The sequence below is a fragment of the Mytilus galloprovincialis genome, chromosome 9 (assembly GCF_965363235.1).
Source record: "Mytilus galloprovincialis chromosome 9, xbMytGall1.hap1.1, whole genome shotgun sequence".
Taxonomy (NCBI): Eukaryota; Metazoa; Mollusca; class Bivalvia; order Mytilida; family Mytilidae; genus Mytilus; species Mytilus galloprovincialis.
Genome location: NC_134846.1, coordinates 69,144,416 through 69,156,821, shown reverse-complemented (window position 1 = coordinate 69,156,821; position 12,406 = coordinate 69,144,416). Strand labels below are relative to the sequence as shown.

General features: G+C 31.6%; 1 protein-coding gene across 2 annotated transcripts in view; it reads right to left on the bottom strand.

Moving 5' to 3' along the window:
• Positions 1-5,482: 5,482 nt before the first annotated feature.
• LOC143045777 (wings apart-like protein homolog) overlaps positions 5,483-12,406 on the bottom strand; it is a 31,373-nt gene continuing 24,449 nt past the window's right edge. For both annotated transcript variants that reach the window (XM_076218525.1, XM_076218526.1), the window contains exons 13-17: positions 10,557-10,697; positions 9,296-9,542; positions 7,877-7,965; positions 6,218-6,313; positions 5,483-5,803 (exon numbers count right to left, since the gene is read on the bottom strand). In XM_076218525.1, coding sequence (XP_076074640.1) covers positions 5,738-5,803; positions 6,218-6,313; positions 7,877-7,965; positions 9,296-9,542; positions 10,557-10,697 — 639 coding nt within the window. In that variant the 3' untranslated portion in view covers positions 5,483-5,737. The remainder of the gene's footprint in view (positions 5,804-6,217; positions 6,314-7,876; positions 7,966-9,295; positions 9,543-10,556; positions 10,698-12,406) is intronic.

The following is a 12,406-nucleotide window of genomic DNA, read 5'->3' as shown; positions in this document are numbered from 1 at the left end:
GTATGCTTGAGTTTCTTATCGACAACATATTTGTTGAATTTGGAGGTAGAATTTTTCAACAAATTGTCGGCATTCCTATGGGAACATACTATGCGCCTCTCCTTGCCGACCTCTGTTTATTTTCATATGAATCGGAGTTCCTTCAGACACTTTTCAAAAACAAGAAGATCAAGGAAGCCAGATCATTTAGTTTCACTTTCAGATATATTGATGATGTTCTTTCCATTAACAATCCGAACTTTTCTGATTGGATTCCATTAATATATCCCCCAGAACTAGAAATTAAAGAAACAACAGACACGGCCTCCTCCGCCTTTTAGACTTATACCTCGAATTTGACATGCACAGTCATCTCAGTACCAGAATCTATGACAAAGAGACGATTTTGATTTTGAAATTATTAATTTCTCCCACCTTAGTAGCAATATACCAACTTCACCTGCATATGGGATATACATTTCCCAACTTATTCGATATTCAAGAGCTTGCAGCTCCTACTCAGGCTTTGTAAAACGTCACCAGTGTCTGAGCATAAAGTTGATGAACCCAGGGGTATGTCAAAGAAGTCTCGTCCTTTTTCTAAAAAAGTTTATCGGAGGGTAACAAGACATTGTGGATAAATATTCCGTGTCTTCACAAATAATACATGATGGTCTTGATGTATAGATTCTGCGTACTGACGTTGTTTGTCATCTTAATAACGTGTCATATTGTTCTTTTGTTTGTCTTTGTTCTATTATTATTACGTTTACTGCTTGGTCTGTTTTCTTTGATATCCATTTGACGTGGCTCGGTACTTATACATCCCTTCAGTGTTGTTTTTATTATCTTTCGTTTTTGCTGGTGTGTTTTGTGCGTGTGATTTTTGTGTTTCTTTGGTACATGTGACGTGGCTCTGTGCTTTTAAAGATCCCGGCATTATTTTATTGTTCTATTATAATGCCATTGTTTTATTGTTCTATTATAATTTTGAAAATACTTTGAACGACAAAATTATTTTACTCGCGTAGTGATATTAACCATTTGTGGATTAAAAAAAAAACTTCTGGTTAATTTTAAATCTCGGTCATTTTCTGAAATAAGTTCTAACAAAACTTTTGATTTTTAAATTTTGTTTACCACCACTCCCCATGTGAAATTATAATTTTGAAATACTTTGAACGACAATATTATTTTAAATTTTTCTTCCTGTCTGACGCTTACATTCTGACGTCAAACACTTGACTCTTCACTAGAGTAGATGTGAACACAGTCACAGGACTTCAAATATTTCAATCCTTTATGGGTTGATTTAAACCACATATATAAGTAAGCAACGAATGTAGTTGCTAAATTTGATAGATGCTTTTTTTGCTTTTTTGTTCTGATTGAGATCGTGACACAGTGATGGCTGTGATGTCCCTGTTTTGACAGTATTGTGTCCGGTTTTTTTCATGCATTCTTGTAGATATGGTGGAATTTGATGCGACTGTCGTGCAAGTGAGAGGTTTAGCACTGTAAGGCCAGGTTTGTTCCACCATTTTCTACATTTGAAAAAGTCTGTACCAAGTCAAGAATATGACAGTAATGTTGTTGTTCATTAGTTTGATGCATTTTATAATTTGATTTTGCCATTTGATAAGGGACTTTCCGTTTTGAATTTTCCTATTTCAGTATTTTTGAAGGCAGTGGCTATTTGACCAGCACCGGCAAAATAGCAAAATTGCTATTTGACCGGCACTGGTTAAATTTGCTATTTAGCCGGCACTGAAAAAAACTGTCATGCAAGTGATCAAAAACAAAACAAACAAAAGAAATCTGTATCATATACCCAATTGCCTGTGCTTCAAATGCCACTTTTGAAGGATTCCAGGGTGTAAGACACACTTAATGCACACAAAGAGAATTCCAGTCAGAAATAGTGTTCGGATAGAAAGAATATTTACAGAAGCCTTTTTTGGTTGTATAGCCCTAAATTTATGTTTCTCCCTAGCACATCTATCAGATTTTGTAAATAGTCCTTTGGAACCTCTACTTACTACCTAGTTCTATTAATTCTAAAACTCCAACTCTCTTCACAAATATCTTTTGATTAAAATTACTTGAAGGTCTTCAGCCTTTTAGTAGCTGATTTTTTTTTGTAGGATTATTTATTAAATGATTGCAAAAACTGCAGTGCTCCTGATAAAAATTCACAAATAGGGGTTTTTACTCACCAATTTTGATGTAACTGAGAGAAAGTTTTTTTTTCAAGTGCATTATCTATCCCTTTTCCATTAATGTCGCGTTCACTAGTACATTTATTTTGAACTGAATTTAAATCAAGTCTTTACACTGCTGATAGCTGAATATTTATTGTCCCTTTGTGGCTTTTAACACTTGTGCATGTTGTCATTTGGCGTCTCAGCAGCTTGCATTAAGACTTCATTCTTAGCAATATATATGAGACCACCGTTTAATCAATGTCATTTAGGCCATGAGTTCTTTCTTTCCTAAGAAAATAATTTCTTATCTGACACTGTTCCACTTGTGAGAGGTTTAGCTAGCTATAAAATAGGTTGTTAAGTCCATTATTTCTATATAAGGAAATGCCTATACTTCGTTAGGAATATGACAATTGTTTTCCATTCGTTTGATATGTTAGAGCTTTTGATTTTGTAAGAACTTTCTCTTTTGAATTTGCCTTGGAGTTCGGTATTTTAGTTAATTCACTTTTTTGTTAAATTGAGAACTATTTTCATCAAAGGAAAAAAAGGCCACCGTCCATGATTTGGTCTGAAATGTCTCATATATTAGGAGTTGTCAACTACTCCCTTGAGGAATTGATAATGTGACTTGAGTACTTATGTGCTTCCTCGCAGCAGTCTGTTGTCAAATAGTTCAACAGAATATACAACTTTGTTACTAGGTTGCTTTTTTCAGCATCTCGGACTCGTGGTCTACCAAATTACATTTTATAAACTGGTTCCTTATGTTTACTGGGGATAAAGCTTTGAATAACAGATAATTCCCTTCAACAGGGACCCAAATCAGATATTTGATGTCTCCATTTTTAGAAAGAGAGATTTCCTAATGTTATAAAAATAGATTTACTTGACAACAATTTAATGATTAGGATGATGGCCACAAGGGTTGAGAACTACTAGTTTAGACAAAAAAAATAATTCTTAGCATGAATTAGGGCTTTGAACGCTACCATTGTAAATTGAATTTAGTTTTTCAATTGTTTTTATTGCGTTATCATGCTAATACAAAGCTTTTCTGGAGCTCTGGTAAGAACCCTTTGAAATTTGAATCATGTTTTCTATTTGTTGATAAGTTATGTAAACTTCTCGTGGAGAATCGTCGCATTGGCAATCATACCACATCTTCTTTTTTAAAATTAAATGTATATGAGTAGATGTACAGGGATGTGTGATCTAGAGTTATGTGAGCCATATGTGCATTCAAGAAGTTATTACAAACAAAAGTGCAAAGTATTTTCATATTTATTAATTTCATTGATGTTAACCTAACACATGATGAAATCTACCATTTACACAATGGAAAATCTTGCATACAAATTTCATGATTCTTGAGGAGTTAAACTCACGCTCTTTTTTTTAACTATACATCACATATAAAAGTCATTGATATATAATTAACAATAATCAATTATAAAGTTTTTGTATGAGGAACTGAATTTGTACAATTTCACACATTTAATAGGTTATCATTTCAACCCTGCCAGAAATCTATTGCTGCCCTATTAACTTTATTAACTTTTAACAAATATCTTTTGCTTTAAAAAATGTCTTATTTTAAGAGCAACGCCAAAAATTTATATAGTATGTATTCTATTCATAGTTTTGAAATAAGCAGAATTTCATTTTTAATGATAACTATTGCACAATACAAGTTCAAGCTGTTTCTATTAAACATAAACAATAAAAAAAAATGAATCAACTGTTTCTGCTTACCTCCTGAAAAGTATACTTCACTGGCTGTCACATAGATATAAATGTCTTTGCAACAACAACTTGATAAAATGCCATGACCAGCATGCCTTCATACTCATCCACTTTATTTATAAAACATTTGTGTTTTAAAGTAAACTTCATTCAAATTCAGTCTTAGGTCTTTCATTTGGCATGAAAATAATAAAGACATATTTCTAAAAATGCCTTATAAATTTCTCAAACTTTTTTCAATTATCCCCAAAAAAAAATCAACACAAAGATGGATACTCAAATGAACGATGCATGCAATCAGGAGAATATTTTGATATATTTTTCTTGTTATGTTTATCTAAATGGATGTGCAACAAATTATCGCATTTGCATGGTTTCTTTTCCTGAGACCATCTTTTCAAAATGTCATCGGTGATACCACATACATTAAATGTAATAATCCTTATTTCATTTATACAAATCAAACTATTTCATTTGAAGTTTGTACATAAATATTTAATCAGACTATTTACACAACAATCTCACTCCTAAGTAAAGTTTTATGTTTCTCATTTTATCATTAGTGCAAGGGCCTTTCGTAAGCTATAACCATTATATCATGTGTTCTTAAAAACAAAGGATAGAAGTCCACATCTCTAAAAATGTTTTAAAATGTTTATGAAAATAAACCATTGATGTTTGATAAGAGAAAAACCTTTTTAGTTATTTTTAAGAAAAAAAAGGTGTGACAAGAAACAAAGGCACTATTGCGTCAAATTTGAATAATTATATTCATCTATATTGCAAAGAATATTTTTACTTTTCTTGTTAAAAAGTCTTCAATTCAAGTGTTTGATTAGATGTTTGAAAGACATCTGAAAATAAATGAAAGTGTTATTCTGATGGCAATAAAGTGATAACAGACATGCTGAAGGCAAACTTATGTTACTGTATTGCAAGGGCTTTGATAACTTACTGATGTTTCAGGAACTACTTTTAATATATTAGAATAGCTTTACTATTATGAAATTTAGTGTTAAAATAGAATTTTTCCCAGAACAGTCAGCACTGATTTTTGCATCTTATATTAAGCACAAATATGTACTTTAAACATAATGAAAAGCATTGGAACTAAGTATAAACTACCTCAAATTATTTTTTATGTTATACTACTTACTACAAATGAACAAGGTCATGTGTCTAAAACAGCAGAATTATGCCAGATATATATCAAAATGATAAGCATATATGTTAATTCCTTCTTGAACCAAGTAATGAAATGATTACAAAATTGATATTTACAAGAAAACAAATATTTACACAGATAAACAAACAACATAAGAAAAATTATGATACATGAATTTTTGTGACAAACCCGATTTCAACAACAAAAACAATAAACAATGTTGTTTGCACACTTCATCTCTCACATAAAAAATGCTATATTAAAACATATGACATATTGTGTGTTATTTTACATGCTAAATGTGTGATTTATGAGGAATAATTTACCATGTGTGACTTGCTAATGTTTGTGATGAATGATTAAATAAAATTCATACGACTTTCCAGATCTATCAAAATATAAAAATTTCATCAAACATCATTTTTGTGTAAAACCACCTATTAACAATATCTATCATAACTTGGATTCACCAGAAATACATGTTATCAATTCTAAAATGCATATTTCTGTCAGAAAATTAAAAAAAAACAATAAATCCTTCAGAAAAAAACTGTTTGTACTTTTACAGGAATGCCTTTGTATGGCATGTAATAAACTGCTTGTTGGTCCATTTTATGTTGATATGACACCCAGTACACAAATGTTAGCAACTCTCCAGAACTTCTATCACATGACCTATGGATTTCCCTCCTGAACTTCCAACGGCAGTCTGAAAAAGAAAAGTACACATTCTTTTACATATTTCCCATAGGCTATACTGTAAATCAATAAAACATTTTTTTCATGAAACTAAAATAACTTTTTATGAAAGATAGTCACAAAACTTGCCCTTGAAAAATCACTCTCTTCAACCAATTTTCATTTTTTTTCAACTTCTAACTATTCCAATTGTATTGGATGAAAGTGTGGATATTAAATATTCAACAGGCAATCATTTAGAGGGCAGTGGATAGATGTGTGGATATCAAATATGCTTCAGGAATCTTTATATGAAAAAAAAAGATATATGTCATGTATGTATGGATGTTAAATATTGAATATGAAATTATTAAGTGTACTGTGGACGTACAACGTTCCACAAGACTGATGAAGGAGGTTAATTGAATTATAAATATAAACTTACCGTTAGACTCATAAAGGATAAAAACTTCTTCAGTATCATTATCATATCATCAAAATTACCAGATGGTAGATGTTCCTTCACTTGATTAACAAACACCTGAAATATACAATCAAATCAGTCAAATTATGTCTCAGTATTTACTTTAAATTTTGATTAATTATAACTTTTTGTTATATTGTGTGAACATTTTTCTAATATGTAAATCATCACATGTAAAATTCCGGTTCACTGAAAATGGTAAATCTGTGAAAAATGAAAATGGAAAAACTCTCTTCTTGTCACACACATAATGATAGTGGACATACCCTTTTTCGGTAATTCAAACCAGCTAAAACAAATGCTCTACCATGGTAAATAAATTAAACTTGTACAAACGAAAGGACATGATACAGCTTTTAAATAACCTCAAGTGACATTGTTTTCAGTGATCATTTAGATGTAACAACAAAGTTGCATGAGATGTTGTACAAAATATACCCCACTCCTCATTAACCAAAAGTCATGTCTTATTGAATAGGACAAAGACCTTTCCATACATAAAGTTACTTCCAGGCATATTTGTTGACAATAACATAGTACAACAATAAAGCTATATACATACAGTTTGATCTTACTTCAAACAACCAAGTCTCTTTTTACCTGCACACAACAATAACACAGCTATGCACTAACAGTGTGATCTGGTTTAACCCAACCCAGTATTGAAGCTATGGACTTACAGTGTGATCTGGTATAGCCCTACCCAGTAATAAAGCTATGAACTCAGTCTGTGACCTGTTTTAATCCAACTCAGCATTTAAGCTATGTACTTACAATGTTATCTTGTATTACATAACCCCGTAATAAAGCTATGTACTTACAGTGTTATCTTGTATTACACAACCCAGTAATAAAGCTATGTACTTACAGTGTGATTTGGTATAGCCCTACCAAGTAATAAAGCTATTTACTTACAGTGTGATCTGGTTTAATACAACCCAGTAATAAAGCTATTTACTTACAGTGTTATCTTGTATTACACAACCCAGTAATAAAGCTATGTACTCACAGTGTTATCTTGTATTACACAACCCAGTAATAAAGCTATGTAATTACAGTGTGATTTGGTATAGCCCTACCCAGTAATAAAGCTATGTAATTACAGTGTGATTTGGTATAGCCCTACCCAGTAATAAAGCTATGTACTTACAGTGTGATCCGGTTTAACACAACCCAGTAATAAAGCTATGTACTTACAGTGTTATCTTGTATTACACAACCAAGTAATAAAGCTATGTACTTACAGTGTTATCTTGTATTACACAACCCAGTAATAAAGCTATGTACTTACACTGTTATCTTGTATTACACAACCAAGTAATAAAGCTATGTACTTACAGTGTGATCTGGTTTAACACAACCAAGTAATAAAGCTATGTACTTACAGTGTTATCTTGTATTACACAACCCAGTAATAAAGCTATGTACTTACAGTGTTATCTTGTATTACACAACCCAGTAATAAAGCTATGTACTTACAGTGTTATCTTGTATTACACAACCCAGTAATAAAGCTATGTACTTACAGTGTTATCTTGTATTACACAACCAAGTAATAAAGCTATGTACTTACAGTGTTATCTTGTATTACACAACCAAGTAATAAAGCTATGTACTTACAGTGTTATCTTGTATTACACAACCCAGTAATAAAGCTATGTATGATGCTACTATGCTGTTTTCCATATGCTTGCCAGCTTTTTGTAATGCTGCAAAAAAATCAAAAAGTCTAATTACTATTATAATTTAAAACATTATTCATAAATTAAATATTGTAGTATATAAAAAAAAAATTTAAAGGTAGATCTTTTATTCTATTTCTCTAACAACTATACCTCTTCTTAATTCTTTAAAAATAAACATGAATACACATCCAATATTTATGGCATGTCCATCAGATTTTATGAATTCTTTAAATTATCACTGCTGAAATTGTGACTATACTTTTTTTAAATGATGTTATGTCCCTTTGAAGTTGAATAAACTCATATTAAGTTAAAAATCTAAACTGATAATTACATACTTGACCAAGGATCCGGAATTTTTTTACCTAATTTTGGTCATTTAGTAATAACTTAAAAATTGGTGCCCTTTTTCAAACAACGATTGTCGAAATCACATTACAGTGTATGCTCATACAGTCATACTCGCAGCATCAACAAACTTGTTAAACTGTTGCATCGTATTTACTTCATGAATTTTCCTATCATTTTCTTAAAAATCGATCTTGAGCAATTCAGGGAAGGCAACAGTTTAGAAATGAAATAATTATAATGACTCATAACAATAAATTCCTCAAACTTCACTCACGTCTTTGGATTTTGAAGACAGAATTATAACCCGATAAGTTGTGACAATACTAAAACTCCGGCCTCATTTCCGGGATTAGTTTAGTTTGTCAAATTCACAGGAAATCGTTGGCTTTTTAATTTTTTACCTTAAATAGTGTTTGAATATTAATCATAATAGTTGGACTTGTTAATTAAGCATGAAATCATTTTGAATTTACAATTTAGTGTCTAATCTGCGGAAGAGAATTTCAAGTATGCATATTACTAGTAAACAAAGCATGTGTGTTAGTGGTGAAAAAATTTTTTTTTCTAGGTAAATTAAATCAAGTTTTAATTTAATTTTGAATCAGAATTGGCAATTGTCTAAGCTGAAAAGTGAGTAAATAATTCACAATTTTTATGGACTTTTAATTGCTTTATAATATTAGTTCTGAGCTTGTGATCAATAGACAGGTGTGGATTAAAAACACAGGCAAAGACATTAGGGATCATTGGCCAATATTTCCCTGAGCATTAATATAGTTATTAGGAGGGCCCACAGGATTATAACACTATACTGGAGTGGCAGTTTTATTACAGGAAAAGGACAACAAAACAAAAACAAGTCCAAAATGGCGATTTAGAAACTCGATCTCAACGAAATTACCAAAATTATTTCTGTAAAAAAATAAAATTTGTCCTAAATCCCAATCACTCATTCTGGACCCTTGTACTTGACATAGCTACAGAGTAAACAATCATCATGTACCTTTAGCAAACGTTTCTTCATCAGCCAAATCCTCTTCTTTGCTGCCAGGTTTTAGTCTCTCCTCTACATCACCATTTGCTTTCTGGTCACTTTTATTTTTCTTTGCTGAATTAACTATCCATTCCACTCCTGACTCTGACTCCTTCCATTCACCAGACTTGTTAGGAGACTGTTGAGGTGTTGTAGACTCCTGGGAGAAATCTTGTTCGTCCATTGTCTTTGCTGTTTCAAATCTCTTACAGAATACCTTAAAATAAAACAGAAACTTAAGAATGATATTATTATAAATAGATAAATATTTCCCTAACTGTATGGCAATTTTAACCCTTTCCAGACCCGTTGTTCAAAAATTCTAATCAAAATGAGGATTGCAGATGATCTCAGAAGATGTTAGAAGTTTAAGTGTAATAACCTTTTTCACTGGATAAATCAAAATGTGTCAGTGATAACAGATGAAAATGAAATTGACAACTTTGCAGAAGGTGGAAGGATAAAAAATGAAAATTTATTAATTTCTGGCCTTTGTTAGTCTTGTATGATTATTAATTTCAGTTTTTTTGTGTGTATATTTATGAGTTTAGTATAACGTCCATTATCACTGAACTAGTATACATATTTGTTTAAGGTCCAGCTGAAGGACTCCTCCAGGTGCAGGAGTTTCTCACTGCATTCAAAACTCATTGGTGACCCTCGGCTGTTGTCTCTTTGACACATTCCCCATTTCCATTCTCAATTTTTTACACCCCTTACACTAGCAAGGTCATAGTATAAAACAAAAAGTCTGTATTTAATTTAAAACATTAATGGTTTGTTATTTTTTTTTTAAAATCTAATTTTCTTTATAAATATATCTCATAAAAGGAAATCTTTATGCTTCTTGATGCTTTGCTCTAAACAAAAAAAAAAAGACATGTAATATAGAAAGGAAAAAGTTTTGAGATGTTGAGTTGTAATTCCAGGAATATAAGGTTCTCCTGAACATTAGCCACATCTGAGTTAACACATGTATGACAAAAACATATAAAGTAATTTGTGGAGTGTATTTAGCAACTCTTAACTCCTTAAAGAAGTCTTATTTTTGTGTAAGTTCAAATGAAAACTATTACTAAGTTTGAGATGAAAGTTTAGTCATCTACAACCCTATTTGATATAAAATATAACTTACATGTTTTAATTGTGTCTTCAAACAAATTATACATATCAATTTTTTTTTATCTATAAACACATTATAAATCATAGATTTAAATATCTACATTCATACCTCAACCAGAGCCTTTGCTGCAGGAACTGTGTTTTTATTGCCAAGACAGTCAAATTCAAAAGATCTATGTGTCTTTGAATCCAGGACTTTTCTTCTGTTTACACCACAGTGTTCCACCAAATTAATCAATAAACCCAGAGACTGAAAAAAAAATAATTTGATTACAAAAAAATAATTAGATGTAAAGTTACTTTGGATATAAAATTACATTTCTCAGTTTTTTCAAGTAACAAGGACAATAACTGTTACAAATGAGGTCAGGAATTATTCTACGCTTTTATATTTAACTTAAGCTTTAAAGGAAGAAAAGGTTTATGTAAGGCATAATATACATGTCTTCATCTTCAATAAAATCTATATTTCAATATTTTCTTTGAAAATTGTTCTCCACAGCAATGTTCTGTTTGTTTGAAGTTATCAGAAACAACTTCCATAAATAGCTGCTATCTGGAAATATAGGTAAATGTTAACAGATCCCATTTCAGATAGAATAAGGCTACTTTGTGTTTGCTGATAAAAAAAAAATGTTTGACCCTTTTTTAAAGTATTGCGTGAAACACTAAGAATAGGTAGATACGTACAAGTATAAGGATACCATATCTGAGATCTCGTGGGACATACTGTGGAGTCTGTAAGATGTAATAGGTAGATACTGACAAGTATAAGGATATCATATCTGAGATCTTGTGGGACATACTGTGGAGTCTGTAAGATGTAATAGGTAGATACTTACAAGTATAAGGATATCATATCTGAGATCTTGTGGGACATACTGTTGAGTCTAAGATGGAATAGGTAGATACTTACAAGTATAAGGATATCATATCTGAGATCTTGTGGGACATACTGTGGAGTCTGTAAGATGTAATAGCTAGATACTTACAAGTATAAGGATATCATATCTGAGATCTTGTGGGACATACTGTGGAGTCTGTAAGATGTAATAGCTAGATACTTACAAGTATAAGGATATCATATCTGAGATCTTATGGGACATACTGTGGAGTCTGTAAGATGGAATAGGTAGATACGTACAAGTATAAGGATATCATATCTGAGATCTCGTGGGACATACTGTGGAGTCTGTAAGATGTAATAGCTAGATACTTACAAGTATAAGGATATCATATCTGATATCTTGTGGGACATACTGTGGAGTCTGTAAGATGGAATAGCTAGATACTTACAAGTATAAGGATATCGTATCTGAGATCTTGTGGGACATACTGTGGAGTCTGTAAGATGTAATAGGTAGATACTTACAAGTATAAGGATATCATATCTGAGATCTTGTGGGACATACTGTGGAGTCTGTAAGATGTAATAGGTAGATACTTACAAGTATAAGGATATCATATCTGAGATCTTGTGGGACATACTGTTGAGTCTAAGATGGAATAGGTAGATACTTACAAGTATAAGGATATCATATCTGAGATCTTGTGGGACATACTGTGGAGTCTGTAAGATGTAATAGCTAGATACTTACAAGTATAAGGATATCATATCTGAGATCTTGTGGGACATACTTTGGAGTCAGTAAGATGTAATAGGTAGATACTTACAAGTATAAGGATATCATATCTGCGATCTTGTGGGACATACTGTGGAGTCAGTAAGATGTAATAGGTAGATACTTACATGTATAAGGATATCATATCTGAGATCTTGTGGGACAAACTGTGGAGTCTGTAAGATGGAATAGCTAGATACTTACAAGTATAAGGATATCGTATCTGAGATCTTGTGGGACATACTGTGGAGTCTGTAAGATGGAATAGCTAGATACTTACAAGTATAAGGATATCATATCTGATATCTTGTGGAACATACTGTGGAGTCTGTAAGAT